Consider the following 20,531-nt stretch of genomic DNA (forward strand, 5'->3'; position numbering starts at 1 on the left):
CACTGATGTTTCTCTCCTTCTCTTTCTCCCTCCCATCCCCTCTCTAAAAATGAATAAATAAAATCTTTTAGAAAAAAAGAAAAACAGAGTATAGCCTTGCACCACTTAATGATGAGGATATGTTCTGAGAAATGCAGTTAGGTAATTTCATCATTATGTGACCATCATAAAGTATACAGGTATACATCATTTTATTGCACTTCACAGATACTGTGTTTTTTACAGATTTAAAGTTTGTAGCAACTCTGTCAAGCAAGTCTGTTGCTGTCATTTTTCAAATAGGCTCAGATGATGGTTAGTATTTTTAGCAATATTTTAAATTATGGTATATACATTTTTTAGACAAAATGCTGTTGCACACAATAGATTATAGTGCAAATATAACTTTTATATGCACTGGAAAACCAAAAAAATCATGTGACTCACTTTATTGCGATATTTCCTTCATTGTGGTGGTCTGGAAATGAACCCACAGTATGTCAAGTATGTCTGTAATCACACAAACCTAGGTGATATAGCCTACTATATACTATATATATTTTTTGATTGAAAAATGAATCAATATACATTTAATTACTGGAAAGGAAGAACTGTTAATTTACTGTTTTTTTGTATGTCTATTCTGCATTCCCCTCTCATTTTCCCAATTACTGCCCTCATCATTGAGTTACATTTGTAATATATTTTGATTTGGTTCCAATTTTATTGTGTGTGTCCTATGGACATATCTTTATAGTTACCATGGGTATTACATAAAACATCCTAGGTTCTAACAATCCAAATACCAATTTACCTACAATCACATTAAAAGTTTTACTATATTCTCTGTTACTAATATCAAAATATTGCATCTTCATAGTGTGTCCAGTAACAAAGATAATTACTTTATGCATGTCTTATAAATTTTTAGGAAATAAAAAGTGGAATTACAAACTAAAATTACCCACATTTCCCTCCAGGCCATAGATTTTTATTGTGTCTCCACCAATTCACCTTGCAGCCTTTATGAGCAGTGCCTGCTCACTTTCCCACCTGCATTCTGATTCGTGCAAAACAAATGAGTGCCTTATATCAGCCTTTCATATATTCTCAGGAAAGGTTAGAAAAGATATACAACAATAATTTGTAAGCATGGTCTGCTTTGCTCCCTCCAGTTTGAAGCAGACCTGCTCAAGACCAAGATCACTGCCATGCTAGAGAATGGGGACAAGAGTAAAATGACACAAAACTATTAACATTTGATGATGGCTTTTTCTTGACTGGGCATTTATTCCTATAAACATTCGACTGTTTTCCAGGGGTACTGCAAATTTCAGAAAACTTGGTGGGTTTTTTTCCCCCCCAAGTTTGTGGGGAAACAATAGATTGGAGCTATTTAGCTCAACATTTTGGTGATGTTACTCAAGTAATTATATTTGTCACATAATTATTTCCTGTTTCAACAATTCTTACTTTAAAACAGAAATTGATGCTTAGGAGGTTTTATAAATTTTCCAAAACTGTGGAGCTTGTTAATGAAGTTGGGATTACGCTCTCGTAATGAAAAGTGTCTTTGTCTTAGTTTGTTCTGCTAGAACAAAATACCATAAACTAGGTGGCTTGAACAGACTTTTTTTTTTCCCCTGAAAGATTGTATTTATTTTAGATAGAGGAGGGAGAAAGAAGCAGAAAGAAACATCAATGTGTGGTTGCCTCTCGCGCGCCCCCCTACTGGGGACCTGGCCTGCAACCCAGGCATGTGCCCTGACTGGGAATTGAACCAGTGACCCTTTGGTTTGCAGGCTGGCCGTCAGTCCACTGAGACACACCAGCCTGGGCCACACATTTTTTTCTTAATGTTCTGGGAGCTGCAAAGTCCCAAGATCAAAGTGCTGGCAGATTTGGTTCCTGGTTAAGGTCTACATGACCTTTCCTTGATACATACACCTGGAGAGATGTATTTCTCTCCCTCTCTTGTAAGGATACTGTCCTCATGATGAGTGTCCTACCTTCATAATCTAATGTAAACCAATTACCTTCCTAAGGCCATACCTCCAGATACCACCGCACTGGGAATTAGGGCTTCAACATTCACACTCAGAGATGGAAACATTCAGCCCATAATAGGGATTTCTCTTATTCACTCAAATATTAAAACTTTAATATAATGGTATTAATCAGAGATGGGCTTCAAATTTGTTCAGAATCTTTATGCAGAAGGACATGTATTATAATTTGAATAAATGCAAAGGCATACTACATTTGGGGGCAGAATGACAATATCATGTCACTTCTCCCAAAATAAATGTATAAATTCAATACCAATTAGAATACCCAATGGTTTTTGTAATTTGAGAAAAATACCTTCATTTATGTGGAAGTAGGAATTAAAATTGTGAAAGACAGCAAGGGGACTTACTACGCAATATTAAAATACTACAATAAGGCTAATGTTAAACTGATGTGGTATTAGTATAGGAACTGAAAAAACGGATCGGTGAAAAAAAGAAATGTCTTGATATAAATGAAAGTACAAGGTAGTTTTCAGTTGAATGAGGAAAAGGTCATGTGGGTAAATTGATTTACATAGCAAAGATTCAGTTGAATATGGAAAGGATGCTATCAGTAAAGTGTTAAGAACAGGTCTTTTGCTCTGGCCCCTGACCAGGTAACTCACTTGGTTAGAGTGTCATCCTTATAAGCCCCATTTGTGGGTTCTATCTTGGGTCAGTGCACATGCAGGAGTCAACCAATGAGTGCATAGATGGGTGGAAAAACAAATTGATGTTTCCCCTCCACTCACCTTCCCACCTCTAAAATCATTAAAAAAAAAATCCACAATTTTTCCCACTGACCCAATTTTGGAAAGGTGACCTTACACTTACCTTTCTACCACAGCTTCTTTGAAGAAAATTACATTGTAAATCTCTCATTTGTAGCCTTTATCTGGACGGGGAGAGCTATGAACTGGCACGTGTACATTGACAGTCTTTGTGACTAAAGGCATTGTAAATCTTGGGGAAACTAAGGTAGTGGATTCCCTGTGCCTAAGTTGTTATCAGTCTTACAACTCAATGTGTGCCATGTGATGATGGCACACCATGCGTGTGTACCAGTGGATTATCATAAAATGTCCTGAATATTAATGTTTCCCAGTGCTGAGGTCCCAGAGGCTGTGCTTGCTTGAGCAGTCACATAACATACTGTGAAGGTGTTTTTGTGTCAGGACAAACCTGCCAATAAAACTAATTCAGGCTTGACACCTATTATGATTGCCAGTTTGAATCTGTGATTGCTGCTGGTGTCAAGAACTGTATGACTGGCTGTTGAACATATAAATTATTTTAATGAATTGTGCTTATACAACAGAAACCTACCTGGAAGAAAATAACAACCTCATTTTATATGACATTAAAAATTAAATTCTACATGGATTAAATATTTACATATGGAAAAAACCAATAAAGAGTTTGCATGGCAACCTAAGAAATAATATATATCATCTAGAGATTAAAAATATATTCCTAATTCATAAGCTTAAAAAATACATACGTGGTTACATAAAAATTTTCAAGTATTTTAATGGAAAAGTCATAACAAAATTAGACATTCCTAATATTTAATATATGAAGGTCTTCAAAATTGACAAAAAGATAACAAAATATAGGAAAATGGGTTAACGTCAAAATTTATAAAGAAGCAAATCTAGGAGCAGGTGAGGTTTATGCTCATCAGACAAGCACGAATTTGAGTAGTTTAATACCATCAATTGCATGGCTAGATGTCTTTATTTTGAAATTTATTGGGGTGAATTGGTTAAAAAATTGTTTCAAATGTACAGTTCTTTGATACATGATCTATATATATATTGCATTGTGTGCCCACCACCCAAAGTCAAATCTGCAGTCATACTTTTGATTCCCTTTACCCATAACTACCCACTCCTTCATCCTCCTCTCTCGTAACCACCATATAGGTGTCTGTCTTGTTATTTTCAGTTTTATATCCTATATATAAGTGAAATCATATGGCTCTTGACTTTTCTGACTTATTTCGCTTTGCAGATATTCTCAACATCCATCCATGTTGTCACAAATGGCAGTATTTCATCTTTTCTTATGACTGAGTAGTATTCCATTGCATATATGACATCCTCTTGTCTTTTTAAGACTCACAGTATCTATTAACATTTTAAAATGACATATATCCTTTGCCTTGTCTAGCAATCTCTTGCCTATAATCTACTCATCAGCAATCAAAATACCTAAAATATAAGGGCCAGTTACAAGGGTGTTTACTGTACTGTAGTTTGTGGTGGCAATAATTAGCAACAAGGTGAGTCAGTAGGGAGATGGTTGAATAAATTTACAGTAGATAACATCACAGATACTGTGCAACAATTGCTCGTTTTACTTTATCTGACCATTATAATTATTCTCGTTGCTGGGTCTTGGCACTGGCCACTTATAGGCAACAAAAAGTAGTCTTCCTAGTTTGGCCTGACTTGAGTTCCTAGTTCTTCTGGTGACTTCGAAGGTACACAGGCACAAAGGCAGAGCACTTAAGGATTATGAGAGAATGTTTACTGAAGAATGGAATAGAATTTAAATTCATATTGATATACATGTATGTTGTTTGGGTACATTACACCTCAGAAAATCAACCACTGGTATTTATCATCTTACCACAAGACTAACCTTCAAAAATGCTAATAACAAGAACTGCAGTGCTATAGGTGGATTAGTATTTTATTATTTTGAATTTAAAAGAAATAGATACATGTGAAAATCAATCTAAGGTTTAAATGTTGTACAGTCATTTTTATAACTATTTAAACAGCACTAACAGCTTTCTACATGTCAAGTTGTGAAAAGAGATCAACTATCCATTTCAAAAATCCTAAAAAAAGATTTGCTCCAAGTAAAATACCTGCTTAAGTCCATGTCTCTTTTCAGCACCTTTTCCCCCAAGAAGACAAATGGAGTAAGGGTGGCATTGATTATGTCTGGCAGAATAGAGAGAAAAAAAATAGTCTGAGGTTAAAATTGAGGCTGAAATGCCAGAGTGGATGTTTTATTCAGTGGCATGTTAAAAAATTTGAGTAACACGGTTTCCTCATTTTAAAGTCTAATTTCCATCACCAATACTGGTTATATGGGGTATTAAAATTTATGATGTTTCAGTGAAAATGTATTCTTTCTCCCAGGTCTGTGCATGTATTATTAAATGTAATCCTTAAACGTATGTGATTCAACCAGTCTATTGCAAAATCATGCTTAACTGCTGAACAGAAACTACACACAATAATGTGACATGTGAGAGTAAGTTTAATAATTGGTATCTGTTAAGTTACTATCACATTTTTTTCATAATTTTAGAAATATTTAAAATAAAATATTAGCATCTGACTGGGAATGTGAATCCATTTAAATATGTACTTCATGTACAGCTTCCCTACACCTATCTCTATCTTTTTTAATTTTCAGAAGTTTAAAGGAAATAGCACAGAAATAATTTAAGCACATGTACTGACACAGCCTAGAATTAACTAGCGTCTTGTTATGGTTACCTGAAGACTATTTCTTTTTAATAAGAGATATTTAGATAAAAAACTGAAATATTCTTTAGCTACTGTAGTGGATCCCACTTCCCTTCCTCTCCTTTCTAGAAGCAACCACTTTTGGGGACTGAGTGTGCATCCTTCCAATCCATTCTTCATAGTTTTACATAAAAATGTTAATCTATAACCAGTGCTTAATACGTGTTAGTTAGTGGTGATTTAATTCAAATTCACACAGGTATCATCATAATATATTTATCACTTTCACTTTTCTTCATTCATGACTTTTCAGATTATTTTCTTGTTAAAAGATATACATTAACTTGTATTTTACTACTGGAGAATATTCTACTGTGTGACTATATTTTTTTCAACCATTTCACAACAGACAGACATTTCCAATATTTTGCTAATACAATTCATGCTGCAATGAACATAAAGGTGTATGACTCCCTGGGTACATGTATCAGTTTCTTGGGTATATGTAAATATACTCAAAGGGAGTATTCTGGAATCATTTTAGAATTTCTTTCCTACTCCTAGCTTTTAAAAACATTCTATAAAATTCTTATATTACTGTTTTGCATTATAGTATTCAATATTATTGGACTTTATAATAAATACTTTAAGGTATATGATGACAGCAAATATTTTTCCATATGTAGAGTCAATTACCCTGAGACCATTTCTGACTCATGCATGATTTCCCTATCAACTTGTGATACATCTATCAATTACCAATTCCTCATAAAGGCATTCACATATTTCAGGATACAATATGTTTTTTAATGAATGAATCAAAAGCAAATAATTGATTATGCATATAGCAAAACATAACATGAATGACAGTTTTCTCTCAATTATAAATCTTTATACCTCTTGTATTTTTGTCTTAATGCATCAGGCACGCCTTCCAGAACCATGTTGATTGGTGCCCATGACTGGATCCTTACTTCAATGAGAATGTTCCTAAGAAATACAGCATTAAAATTATGCTTGTTGTGGGGGCTCTGGAGGTATAAGTTTTCATAACACCATACTTTTTACCTAATATCTCAGTATTTTAAGTTTGAATTGCTGAAGGATTCTTCACATTCATGTCACTTTATAGTAAGATTGACTTTTTAATGTGCAATAAAGTATGAATTCTGTTGAAGGTTTTCCTAAATTCAAGGCATTCATAGAGCTTTAATGAGTATGAATTCTCTGGTGTCTAATATAATGTGACTTCTGGCTGAAGGCTTTCCCACATTCACTACACTGATAAGGCTTTTCTCCAGTATGGATTCTCATATGAAGAGCAAGAGTTGAAAATTGAGAGAAGGCCTTCCCACATTCATTACAACCATAGGGCTTCTCACCTGTATGGCTTCTCATATGCACAGTAAGAGATGAGCTTTGACAGAAGGCTTTCCCACATATTTTACACTCATAAGGTTTATCACCTGTATGAATTCTCACATGTACAATAAGTGATGTAATTCGAGAAAAGGCTTTTCCACATTTATTACATTCATAGGGTTTCTCTCCGGTATGAATATTGTGATGTTTAATGAGATACTGCTTCTGCCTAAAGATTGTTCCACATTCATTACATTTATAGGGTTTCTCTCCAATATGAATTTTCTCATGCTCTGTGAGATTTGATTTGCCACTGAAGGCTTTCCCACATTCCTTACATACATAGGGTTTCTCTCCTGTATGACTTCTCTGATGTCTAATGAGGCTTGACTTTTGAATAAAAGCTTTCCCACACCCTTTACATTCATAAGGTTTCTCTCCAGTATGTATTCTTTGATGGATAATAAGGTTTTCCTTCTGGCTAAAGGCTTTTCCACACTCATTACATTTAAAGGGTTTCTTTCCACTATGAATATTCTGATGTTTAATGAGGTATTGCTTCTGGCTGAAGGCTCTTCCACATTGATTACATTCAAATGGTTTCTCAGCCATATGAATTTTCTGATGTTCAGTGAGATATGATTTGCCATTGAAGGCTTTCCCACATTCCTTACATGCATACAATTTTCTAGTATGACTTCTCTGGTGCTTTGTAAGACTTAGCATCTCAATAGAAGCTCTCCCACATTCATAAGGTTTCTCTTCAGTATGGTATTTCTGATGAGAAAGGAAGTTTCCCTTTTGGCTAAAGGCCTTTTCACATTTACTACATTTATATGGTTTCTTTCCTGTGTGACTTCTCAAATGTAGACTAAGAGATGAGACTCGAGAGAATACTTTACCACATTCATTACATTCATGTGATTTCTCTCCTGTATTCATTTTCTTATGCTCTATGAGGTTTTGCTTCAGACTAAAGGATTTTCCACATTCATTACACTCATAAGTTTTCTCTCTTGTATGAATTTGATCAGGCTGAAGGATATCTGATTCGGTCTGAAGGCTCTCCAACATTATCATGCAGATATTTTCTCCAATAAGACCTTTAGTATCTCTTGACGTGTCACAGATGAAAGCTTTTCCATATTCACTAAATTTACGTGGTTTTTCCTCCAATATCAATTCTCAAGTATCTCATGAAGTTGAATGTACAATGGAAATCTCTTCACATTCATTATCCTGAGATTAGGAGATTACAAAACAATGAAATATAGCATTCTCATTCATTCTTAATTTTTTCTTAGCTTCTCTCATATTTAAGTACATATTATGTTACAAGCTCTTTAAAATTGAGTCCCAAATACACAGTAGTCGTAAAAATCAATGTCTGTGATCAGATGAAATACTTTTGTTTCCTAGGTTTTCTGAGTTTTTCTTTAGCTTTCATGGAGAAGGATGAGACTTTACAAGACGTCTTTCATGATGTATCTTTATAAATTTCTCAGGTATCTTCTAAAAGGGAGTATAAAAAGATCATCATTGAAGAGTTAATAACTGTAAAATATTTAGTGCCTGGCATGTAAGTGAACATCCAATAAAGCAGCTATCATAAAAATTGGTAACATTAGTGAATTGTTCCATTATTATTAATTAAAAAATACACTATTATAAATAAACTATTTCAAACCTACCCTACCAGTATCAAAAAGAAAGTTCAAATACAAATGTCATTCATGGGTGCATGTAGGTTAAACTGCTTATATTGTAATCTTGCACAGTTCATAAATTAATAAAATAAAACATCTTTATGTGGCAGATGATAGGATGAAAGGACAAACACAAAATTAGGAAAGCCTAGAATGAAGGGATTTAAGAAAAATGAAATAGAAGAATTATTAAAGAGGATATGTAGTTAAATAAGATACAGCCATACCCTGCAGTCAACGATGAACTGCATATATGACTGTAGTTGTATAGGTCAGTGGTCCCCAGCCTTTTTTGCATGTGACTGGTTTTGTGGAAGACAATTTTCCCACAGACCTGAGTGGGGGGAATGGTTTTGGGGTGATTCAAGCACATTACATGCAAGTTCTCCTGCTGTGTGGACCGGTTCCTAACAGGCCTAGACTGGTACTGGTCTGTAGCTTGGAGGTTGGGGACCCCTGCTATAGGTTATATAATGTAACTTAGGTGTGTAAAAGGCTATATATCTAGGTTTATATACGTACACTTTATGGTATCTGTACAATGATAAAATCACCTGAAGCATTTCTCAGACTGTATCTCCATTGGTAAGTGGCACATGACTGTATGTATTTCTACATGTTCCTTGTACTCCATTAAAATGATAGTAAGGGGGTGAAACACATACTCATAAAAACTAAAAGGTTGAGGAGTAATCAGTGGATGAAAAGTATTAAGAAATTTTGAAAGGAAGACAAAGGACTGTTAATTAACTGCAGAACTGAGTGGCTTAAATAAAATGCCAGCAGATGAGGATGACACTTAAAGGTAAGGTAATTTAGTCCTGGTGGGGTGGTTCAGTTGGTTGGAGCATGTCCCATGCACCGAAAAAAAAAACAACAAAAAGCAACCCTGTAGGTTCGATGCCCAGTCAGAGCACATACCTAGATTGCAGGTTCAATCCCCAGTGGTGGTGTGTATGGAAGACAACTGATTGATGTTCCTCTCTCACAATGATGTTCCTCTCTCTCTCTCAAAATCAGTAAATATATCCTATACCCTCAGGTGAGGATTAAAAAATAATAAATAAATAATTAATTAAAAGTAAGATAATTGTAATACAGCTGTCAACAGAAAGGCTCTATAACTAGAGAAACTGGGTGAGGGTTAAATAAAATGGTTATAAAAAGAGCAGCTGATGCACCCAATTCCTAGCTGGAAGGAAATAGGAATTTTTTATCCAGAAAAAATATAATGAAGTCTCCAAATTTAGTAATGACAGGCAAAGTACGTAAGAGTATCATACTGAAAAGAAAGGGATGAGTAAAAGTTTTTATATAGAAGGGGGTCCCAACCTCTTTCTAGTGCTGAACTTCGTAAGTGCTGATGGTTGCCAGGTATCATGTAACAGAAAGGTTCTTTTCAGAAAAAATGAGATCTTGAGAACACCTACAGATACTGACATTTGGAGTCATATAAAGGAAACACCTAGATATCTTACTTAAATGTTGTACAGTGAAGCCCACCTTTTCACAAGTGCTACCCATGCAAACAAAGATTCCAATAATCTTTCTGGTCCTAGTGTTCATAGTAATGTAGAGCTGAAGATCACAAAAACTGATGAAAGCCCTAACATGAAAGGTAGATGAAAACAAAAAAGAAAAAAACAAGGCAAGAAACAGAACACACACATTCAAATGATCCAACACTATAATTAGTATCACAGAAAACTAAGAGATTATATACCAATGAAATATTAACAGTTCTATAAAGAAGTTCTTTAGGAAATAATATGCTATTGACCTTAAAAATTCAATAGAATAAAAAAAAAAAAAATTCCAGGACATCTCCCAGATAAAATAAGGAAGAATATAAGGAAGGAGGGGAGAAATAAAAAGGGAGTAATGATCACCTTGGCCAGGTGGCTTGGTTGGAGCACAAAAGGTTGTGGGCACACACCTAGGTTGTAGGTTCAGTCCAGGCTGGGGCACCTACAGGAGGCAACCGATGGATGTTTCTCTCTCTCTCGCTCTCTCTCTCGAAAAAAAAAAAAAAATCAATAAAAATCCTGGTGAGTATTAAAAAAAAAAGTAATGATTGGAAAATTAGTGTATTTGTGGAAGAATTCAAGAATTCAACATCTGCTAAAGGAATTCCAGAAAAAATATGAAAAGTAAATACAGGAAATTTTATGAACCACATCTTTCATATCAGCATGTTGATAATGTTTAAAATTCATTAAATAAAAATAGGTAAAAGTCATATAAAAGTAAGAATAACCAGTAACCACAATTAAGTAAGTGTAAGTGGTTACCTCTGGGTTAGTGTAGGAACATGTAGGTGAGGAAGGATGAAGCAAGAATAGCTATGCTATAATCCTATTTGACCTTTAAAAATTTAGAAGCCCCTATTCATTATAACTACAGAGATGACCTTGAAGACATCAGCCTTTTAAAAAAATTTTTACTTTTTAATTTTATAGACAGTGGGAAGCAGAGAGAGACAGAGTGTGAAAAAGAAAGAGCAAGAAAGAGAAAAATATTAACTCATTGCTCCATCCATTTATGCATTCATTAGTTGATTCTTGTATGGAACCTGTAGCCTCTGGACATGGGGACAACAGTCCAACCAACTGAGCTCCATGGCCAGGGCCAACTTAGGCCTTTTACCTTGATCTATAGACAGTGCTCTTTTTATCTAGCTGCAATTGAGTTTCACTTGGGCTAAAAAGCAAAATACACACATAGTTAATACAGAAAAAGAAAATAGGCCAGAAAACAGCCATCTTAGCTTTCCAGTCATGCTGCAGTGTTTTTGCTTATTGATACTATCATTTTTGGATACAGAAGCTGTCACTGACATCAATTTCAGTTTTCACTTATTTTTCTTCTTTGAATATGCCTGATACACTGGCACCAAAGCTCTTCTCTTATAAAGAATCTTTTTCTTGGCCTCTCTCTAAATCCTTTCTTTTATAATTGTCTTCTATCCTCTAACTGGAAAATTTCAACTTTATCCTGATCTATACCTCTCAAAATTTTATGCTCATTTTCTGATAAACCATTCAAGAACCAACTCTGCTGTCACTTAATCAATTCTATAGTTTCCATAATTAGGAAAAAACCTCAATATGTATTAACGCTATTAAAATAAAAATGGTAAAGTAGACTTCATCAAAATTAAAAACTAATGTCCTTTTAAAAACAAAAAGGAAAGCCACAGACTGGGAAAAACTCTTAAGGGTTCGTACCCAAAATATATAGGACACTTGAAACTCAATTAAAAAATAAATCTAATTTTTAAATAGGCAAAGGACTAAAATACATATTTACAAAATAATATATATGAATGGCCAATAAGCATATTAAATAAAGTTTATCTTTACTAGTAATCAGGAAAAAGCATATGAAAACCCCAGTGTGGTAAGTACTACACACACCCTTTAAAATGGCTAAAGTTAAAAGGACTGCCAATCCAAGTATAATAGCATAAAGCCACTGTAACTCATACATTGTTGGTGGGAATGAAAAATGGTACAATTTGGAAAACAGAATATTTTATAAAGATAAATACACCAGTACATTTACAATTCTACTCAGCAATCCCATTCCTAGGCCTTTATTCAAGAAAAATTAATACAGATGTTCACAAAGACTAGTATGTGAATATTCATAGCAGCATTATTCATAATAGTCAAAAATAAAAAAAAATATTCAAATGTCTGTTAACTGGTGAATAGACAAAGTATGTCCATACTATGTAATACATAAAAAGAAATATTAGCTCTGGCTGGTGTGGCTCAGTGGACTGAGTGCTGGCCTGCGAACCAAAGGGTCACTAGTTCGATACCCAGTCTGGGCACATGCCTGGGTTGTGGGCCAGGTCAGGTCCTCAGTAAGGGGTGAGCAAGAGGTAATCACAAGTTGATGTTTCTCTCCCTCTCTTTCTCCCTATCTTCCCCTGTCTGAAATAAATACAATCGTCAAAAGAAAAAAAAAAAAAGAAATACGCTTTAGAAAAAATAAATATTGATATATGCAACATGAATTAAAATCAAAATGTAAAACTAAGTCAAAGAAATTAAATGCAAAATATTATGCATTGTATGACTATATTTATATTAAACTCTAGAAAAGGCAAAGCTATAGTGACATAAAGCAGATTAATCTCACCAGGGATAGGGAGGGTGTGTGGCTCAACTGCCTAAGGAACTGTTCTATATCTTGAATTTTGGTGTGGGTTAAATGACTATATGATTATCCCTTGGTATCCCTCCCTGCCACCTCTCCCACCATGGATACCAAAATTCTTGGATGCTCAAGGCTCAAGTACCTTGTATAAAATAGCATACTATTTGCATATAACCTACCCACGTCCTCCCATATACTTAAATCATTTCTAGATTACTTATAATACCTAATACAATGCGAATGCTATGCAAACAGTTTCTATACTGAATTGTTTAGGGAATAGTGACAAGAAAAAAAGTCTGTACATGTTCAGTGCAGATGCAACCACTGTAAGCCTAATTATAGACATACCTCGAACACATTGCTGGTTTAGTTCCAGACAACTGCAATAAAGTAAATATCACAATAAAGCGAGTCACACAAGTTATTTCCCAGTACATAAAATCAAAGCACAATAAAACAAGGCACACCTGTACATGGTACACATCAGGAACAACATTTTTTTTACTAAATATTTTTGATTCAAGGTTGGCTGAATCCTTGGATGTGGAAACCAGATATGAAGAGCCAACTGTATACAATTACCAAAATTTATCACATACTTAAAGAGGGTGACTTTTATTTTATATAAGTTTACCTCAGTAAAGCTGAAAAAATAAATCCACACTGAAGGTCTACAACATTATAAATTGTTTAATAATTACCTTGATTGTGTTGAAGACCTGCTGCAGGCAAGAAGGTAAAATACTGGCCTTTCTGCTGATGGCTTTAATGTATGTCTTAGACGCCAAAGTGAAAAATACAAATAAAAGAGAGTATATACTTTGAATCCAAGTTTCTTGTAAACTACAATATGACATGGAGAGATTGGAAAGCTGAGAACAGTAAAGATATTTTAATTAAAATGAAGCTCAAGATTAAACAATAAACAATGTAGATAGATGTATCACTGCACAATTAAAGGAAAAGATACAAAGAATTTCATATACATGAAGGGGGAGGTAAAAACGATGCAACTGATCCTATTTCAAGCTGCAATAATAACCACAATCACCAAGTATGTGGTGAGAAGAGGGAGACTGAAAATATACCCATGCATAAAATATACATCACCCATAGTGGAGAGTAAATATTGTCTAAAGAAATCAAGGACAAACTAAGAAAGTTATGGATGCAAAGACAATTAAGAGAAAGGAAAAACACACTTTCCAAATTTTTAGAAGGATGGACATATGTACTCAAAGCAAAGATTAACATCTTACAGTAAAAGATAAAAAGGAGATAAAATTTAAAATAATGTATAGTATTAAATAAGACAACAATGCCAGCCATATTGTTTCTGTCAATATATGCAAGTAAAATAAACGTAACTATTAAAACAATGGGATTATGATAATAGGCTCCTACAAAAAATTCTCAGGCCCTTACCCAGAACACCTAGATCAGAAAATGTGTGCGTGGGGCCCAGCAATCTATATTTAACAAGCCCTCCTGGTTATTTTGATGCATGCTAAATTTTAACACTTATTTAGTAAAACCCATCTAAACTTTATATATGCAGATATGCATCTAAAACAATTTGTACCATAAGTGCTGAAAATAAAGAATAAAAATAAAATAAAGAAGATAATCATGAATATATAAACTACAGAAATCCAAGATTGAAACACATTTATAGCAGAGACTACCCCATAAATTATGTAAATATATAAAAAATAGGAAAATAAAATATATACTAATTTATAACATACACCTAATCATTTTATTCTGTATCTTGAAAATAGATAGTAGACCATCTTTTTAAATGCTCAAAAGAACAATTCCCAAATCCAGTCCAAATAATAGTCATATAAAACCTCAAATATTCCACAAACTAGAAAAGGGAGAGAAAAAAATACTATGACAACCCCCCCCAAAAAAACCCCTTAAATTAGAAAAACAAAATCTTTCATTTGAAAATTCAAAATTTGATGACTTGAACTAACTCTTTGGTCAAAGAGAAAATTAAAATAAATTGCAGAATATTCAGAAGTATTGGTCAGGAAACAATGTATATCAGAACCCATAAAACACATTTGAAAAAAATGCTTATAGAAGTTTTAGCATAAGTGTTTATATTATTTTTAAAAGAAATAAGTAATAAAGTAAGCATTCAAATTAAGGAATTACAAAAAAGTAAACAATAAAACAGACACATTAGTAAAGATAAAATAAGTTAATATATTACAAACAAAAAAATAGAAATAAATTCATGAGTTGATTCTTAGGGAAAAACAAGGGAATAAAAGCAAAATTATAGAAGTAAAAAAAGACTTTGACTATTTGAAAATAGTCATAGATTGAAAATAAGGAAGAAAATAAGGTAGAAATTGTCTTGCTTAACCCTATGACAACAAATTTGAAAACCAAGCAAATACAACCTATGAAAACTGAAACCACAAAAGACAGAAACTCTAAACAGAAAAATAAACATAGAAAAAAAAATAGACAATCGTTAAGATGTTTCATCACCCCAAAGCCCACAGCACAGATGGCTAAAAGGCATGTAGATTTTAAACTTTTATCAAATTACAGTAATACTATTTATTTAAAATTTTCCAATTGATTCCTTATTAAATTTGCAAAAGCACAATATACAACACATTGGGGCTTAAGGTATTAAATTCCTAATAAGCCACAAAAATTACACCTCCTTCATAATTAAAGTCCCTCATATTTTTATAAGATTTACATCAACATCCTTCAAACATACTTATCAGAATCGAATTTTCATACTATAATATGAAAGTCAAACTGAACTAGGCAGCATCATCTGAACACAAGGCAGAAAGGTCCTTCCAAGAGAATTTGCCTTGTGGCTCAAAAATATTTTCAAAATATAAATCAAAATGCTCTAATATCAAGCAAACTATTTTTGTGCTATAATCCCTGAGTTGAGTACCTGCAATAGAGATACTATGGCCCACAAAGTCTAAAAAATTTACTATCTGGCTCTTTACAAAAAGTAGTGAATCACCACTAGAGTAGTGATTCCTTCCTCCTCTACCTGATTGGAAGTAAAATATATTGTTGCTCCAGTTCCAACCACAACTAAATAATAAAGAGACAACTTGGAAAAAATCTGGATCCTCAAACCACCACAAAGACCAAAGCTACCATGCAAATGACTATTCACCACGTAACTGTTACGTGACCAAGACAGGACTTGGAAGTCATTGTTGAGGGTCAAAGCAGCACCCCAGATTTCAGGCTGAGTCCTTAGGACTATCAGGGACTTTAAAGAACAAGGAAAGTACAGCTCCTGGGGATGCACAAGGAAGCTGGCCTATGAAAAAGATCAAAGTGACGATGACCCTTTGCCTTAGAAACTGTCAACATGCATATGACAGTGAACCCAAAAAGCCAGGTATTTTAAAAAAATTGTGTATTTGTTCTAACATGTTTAAACCTCAGTCACTTTCAAAGTACTCTCCATTTGATGCAATATACCTATCAAGACTTTTTTCCACTGCTCTAAACAGTTTTTGAACTCATTAATTTTGATGCCTTTTAGTGCTTCTGCAGTTTGTTTCGCCTCCTCCACATTGGCAAAATGTTTCCCTTCAAGGACTTTTCTGATCTGGAGAAACAAAAAAAAAGTTGCTTGGGGGCAAGATAGGGTGAATATGGAAGGTGGGGCATTGGGGTCATGCAGTTTTGGGGCAAAAACTGCTGAACACTCAGCGTGGTTGGTGTGGGTAGGTGCTTTCGTAAATCACCCATCATGAAATGCGCAAATGTCTTGAACAAGTCTTTAAAAAAAATTCATTGAAGCCAAACAGTCTCTTACAACAATACCAGCTGGTACACTGATATAGACACTCACCTAGCAGGGGAAGCTTGTACTACAAGTGGCCCGCCCTCCAGAAGAAAATTCGTTTTTAGGGGGCACCCCCTCATACATATGAGTACATGGAAAAAAATATTTGTACTTTGCATCTGAGGCCAAATCCATCATACAATTTAAAGGCTGCACACTCATTTCAGGAATGGGACAGAGAAGGTAACTTATTTTCATAATTTAGGTTATACAGAGAAAATACAAAACTGAGTTTCCAGAGTTCTCCAGAATCACAACCTATGTAGGTACTTTCAAGCAGGTGTCACTTGTGGTCTTCCTCCTTATTGAACAGTCTCAGTTTTGAATATAATTTTCTCCCGTAACAACTTTTGTCATAAGCGTGAAGTCACCAACCTTGAGTGATATGAATAAAATGTAAAGGAAGTTATTCTTGTATTGTTCATGGCTCAGAGTTCTTAAAATTTTTACAAATCCTTGGGAGAAATTAAATATTATAAGTGTCCTACAATTATATGGTCATTCATTGACTTAGGACACATATATATTTATTATTTATTACGTGTGATAAATAGAGCTGAGTCTCCAATTTTTAATGGGGCGTGACAGATAAAAGGGACAAATTTACCCAGAAGCTATTCCATTACTTGGATGTAAGATTAGCATCTGATTAGATAGTGTTATGAGTTGATGTAACAGGTAATGCAGAAGGTGTAATGGATGGAGGCAAACTGTAGAAGGAAGGAGTTATGACATTTTGGACATAGTTTCAAGTTCCTGGGCAACCTCCCGGGGGACTGTCCTTCAGGCACCTGGATGTGTGGATGAGCAGCTTAGGACAAGTCTCAGACAGGAATGAACATGTTATTCATTTGTTAACTGAAGCCATAATGGAATGCTATTGCTCATAGAGTTCTTCTAGGTGAAAGCTCAGTAATACTAATAGTTAAAGGACAAAGAGAAATATAAGTCACTAAGGGAGCTGTGGGGGAGGGTTTGCTCCTTGATTTTGACTGGAATTATAAAAATGAGAGTAGTATGAAAGTCAAGGAAACATTCAAGGATGAGGCAACGATAAACACCTAAAAAGCAATGAAGAAGCTAACACAGAAATCTAATTCCTCTACCCCAGTTAAAAATGGAAATACACAAAGAAAGGCAAGCAAAAAAATGTGATTCTTACCCCTGCCCCAGCTGCTGCATCTCCCTCCCCAACAACAGTCTTTATTTTAGGTGTAAACCTCAAAGGTTTCTTCATGCAACTACAAATATACATTCTTATCTCCATTTACTTAAAAAAGCAGTATATTACACCAAACATTGTGTACCTTGCTTTCTTCACATAACAAAATACTTTGCAGTTTTAAAATCTATCTAAAATATGATATATATTTCCATTTGCTCAGGTCTTCTTTTGAGCCCTTCATTAACATTTAAAAACAATCTTAATATAGGCTTTAAAACATTTCTTCTTTATTCCTAGGTGTTTTATCTGATTTGTTGCTTTTGTAAACAAAGTACCATCTTTTCTACAACTGATTATTTTTTTGTATATATCAAAGCTATTATTTTTGTATATGAATTTTTGTAGTGTGGTCCTTTATTTTTTCATTTTGAAAAATATGTTGCATGATAAAACACTGGAATAAAGTATCTTTTTAGATAGAAGAATATTTGTTTCACTACGTTTACAAAGGCCATATGGTCTGAGTAAAACCCGGTCAAATTAGGAGTCAGAATGCCATACTGATTTACAAACTGGATAGTTTTTAATCGTTTACCTGATCTCTCTGCACAAAAAGGACTTGTAATTCTGTGTTGTCTGCACAAGTGGAAATTACCTCTTAAATCTATTCCTTAGTCCAGGGCTTTTCAAGCCAGCCTCAGCAAAGTTCTTTCAAAGAATTAAGTCAATACCTACGGAGGAGTCTAGACACTCAATAAAGTTTTTCGAGAATCTTTCCTTTAAAAAAAATTGCTGATTTCGTTTCTACAACTAGCTAGCTTTTATGTAAAATCGTTTTAAAAATTACTAAATTTTAAGCCTAAAAAATTGAGCCTAAAATCACTTAATTGCTTAGCTTTCTTTTATCTTTCAGAAACTGATGCTTCAGAAAGATGTATTCTTACGATCACTATTTTAGAAATGGAAAAGGTGAGGTTTAGAGGTTACTACCCCACAAAACTCACATGCCATTCGCCCTAACAAACGTGGAACAACAGTGTCTCACACAGGTTGTAACTCTGCAACCCTCTCACACCTCCTTACACCCAGTCACCCACCCGCGAGTCCGCCCCAGTTTCCTCTTGTACCCCTGCCCCTCCACATAAGCTTTGAACCTTACACTTCACAGGAGACGATTCCTCCCCCTCAGCCTCTCCAACCCCGTCGCAGACACCACGAATCATCCCCTACAGCCTCCGAGCAATTTACTGAGCCTAGAAACGCAGGTCCCACGGCCAGATTTGCGTTTGGCAGAGCCTAAATCAAACTCACCAGCAAACAAAGACTTCGATGGCTAGCCTGGAAGTCTGCGCCTGCGCTTTGCTTGGGCTGGTTAGCACTCCCAGCGGTCTCCTGGGCTCCGCCAAGCCCGGGCTCAGTACAAGATGAATTAGTCGTTGTTGGCCGATCTTCCACTTTTCTGACTGTGGACTACATTTTCCAGAAGTTTCAGTGGCTCCAGTCTCGGAACTCAGTTAACTTTCTGTGTTAACTCTGCCTCTGGGAGAGGGCAGTGATGTGCCTTGGCTTTTTATAAGCTCAACGCAAGCACCCAGGGCTAACCACGTAAGAGCCAAAATCGAGGCAACACCGGAAGCACCAGAAGACTTGTGGGTGCGGTTCTCTGCTTTCTTTGGCCAGGTTCAAGCCCAACGCCATCTAGTGTATCGCGAGGGCTTTGCGGAACTACAGTTCCCAGATGGCGCCACGCCTGCCGCTCCCCGCCACCACCAGGAGGTGGATGTTTGTGCAAGGCCTGAACTGGACCCGGGTAGTGGTACCTGAGTGGTTCCGCTTGGTCGCTGACGCGATTCGGGGGAGACAGAAGGTTAAACGTTTAGAGGCAAGGAGGGCGACTAAAGTCTGTTCGGGCGGAACGAGCTGAGAAGGGATGATTGTAAAATTGTGACTGTGTCCCAATAATGTGTTTGTGGTTTTGACTGTATGTGATACTTTGTGTGCGGAGGTGAGGAGCTTTGGCTTGGTGTGGCTGTGATTCCCCATAGTATGATTGTTAATATTTGACGGTGTGAACACTGTGGGGATTTGGGTTACCTGTGACTTTATCTTTGTGGTGGGTGTGTGATTGTGAATATGTGACCGTGTATACCTCTTTACGTGCAGTTATAGAGAGCTCTGTGGCTGTTCTTTGAGACCCTGTGGGGATTGTAACTCAGCAGCACTGTGTGGGCAGGGGAGGGAGAATGTTTGTGACTGCGGGTGTTACTTGGTGTCAAATGATGCGCGTATGACTCAGCAGTGTATGTGTGGATATGGGGAGACTGTACATTTCTATTGCTGAGAGTGTGTCATATAGTCATATGTGGGTGCACAGGACGGCTCTGCCCTTGGACAGTAAAGACTATGTTACTGAGTTTGAGTTGGAAGCCAGGGCTCCTCTGGTGGGGGAAGGGAAAGAGGGGCATCCGAGCCCCCAAACAGGTCTGTTTTCTGGCTCCTCATTTCTATCCTCCCAGTGAGCTCTTCAGATGAGGAGGAAATAATAATTGTGATATCTAAAAGGCATGTTTAAAGTGCCTTGGTATTTTCTCTGTTTCCAAAATATATTTTTCCGGACATGATTTTCTTTCTTTCTTGATATATGCTTAATAAAGACCCATCAAGTGACCTGGAACGTACTGTTTGTTTTTGGAAATATCTTCCTTGCAATTCCTAATCTTTTTATTAATATGGCAAGTCATTCAGTTTATCTTA

General features: G+C 35.4%; 1 protein-coding gene across 1 annotated transcript; it reads right to left on the bottom strand.

Moving 5' to 3' along the window:
* Window positions 1–6,398: 6,398 nt before the first annotated feature.
* ZNF260 (zinc finger protein 260) lies at window positions 6,399–19,408 on the bottom strand. The gene is made up of 4 exons (XM_054589085.1): window positions 19,089–19,408; window positions 10,476–10,600; window positions 9,508–9,616; window positions 6,399–8,392 (listed from the first exon to the last, which is right to left on the bottom strand). Exon 4 carries the CDS (start codon window positions 7,958–7,960, stop codon window positions 6,728–6,730), a length of 1,233 nt encoding a protein of 410 aa, XP_054445060.1. The 5' UTR covers window positions 7,961–8,392; window positions 9,508–9,616; window positions 10,476–10,600; window positions 19,089–19,408; the 3' UTR covers window positions 6,399–6,727.
* Window positions 19,409–20,531: the final 1,123 nt, after the last annotated feature.

This window comes from Pteronotus mesoamericanus, unplaced genomic scaffold (genome assembly GCF_021234165.1).
Source record: "Pteronotus mesoamericanus isolate MK-2021 breed Mesoamerican mustached bat unplaced genomic scaffold, CSHL_Meso_final scaffold_165, whole genome shotgun sequence".
Classification (NCBI taxonomy): domain Eukaryota; kingdom Metazoa; phylum Chordata; class Mammalia; order Chiroptera; family Mormoopidae; genus Pteronotus; species Pteronotus mesoamericanus.

Bases quoted from the DNA above. Each gene is read 5' to 3' on its own strand.
- ZNF260 (XM_054589085.1), bottom strand. From the start codon at position 7,960: ATGATAATGTTGGAGAGCCTTCAGACCGAATCAGATATCCTTCAGCCT.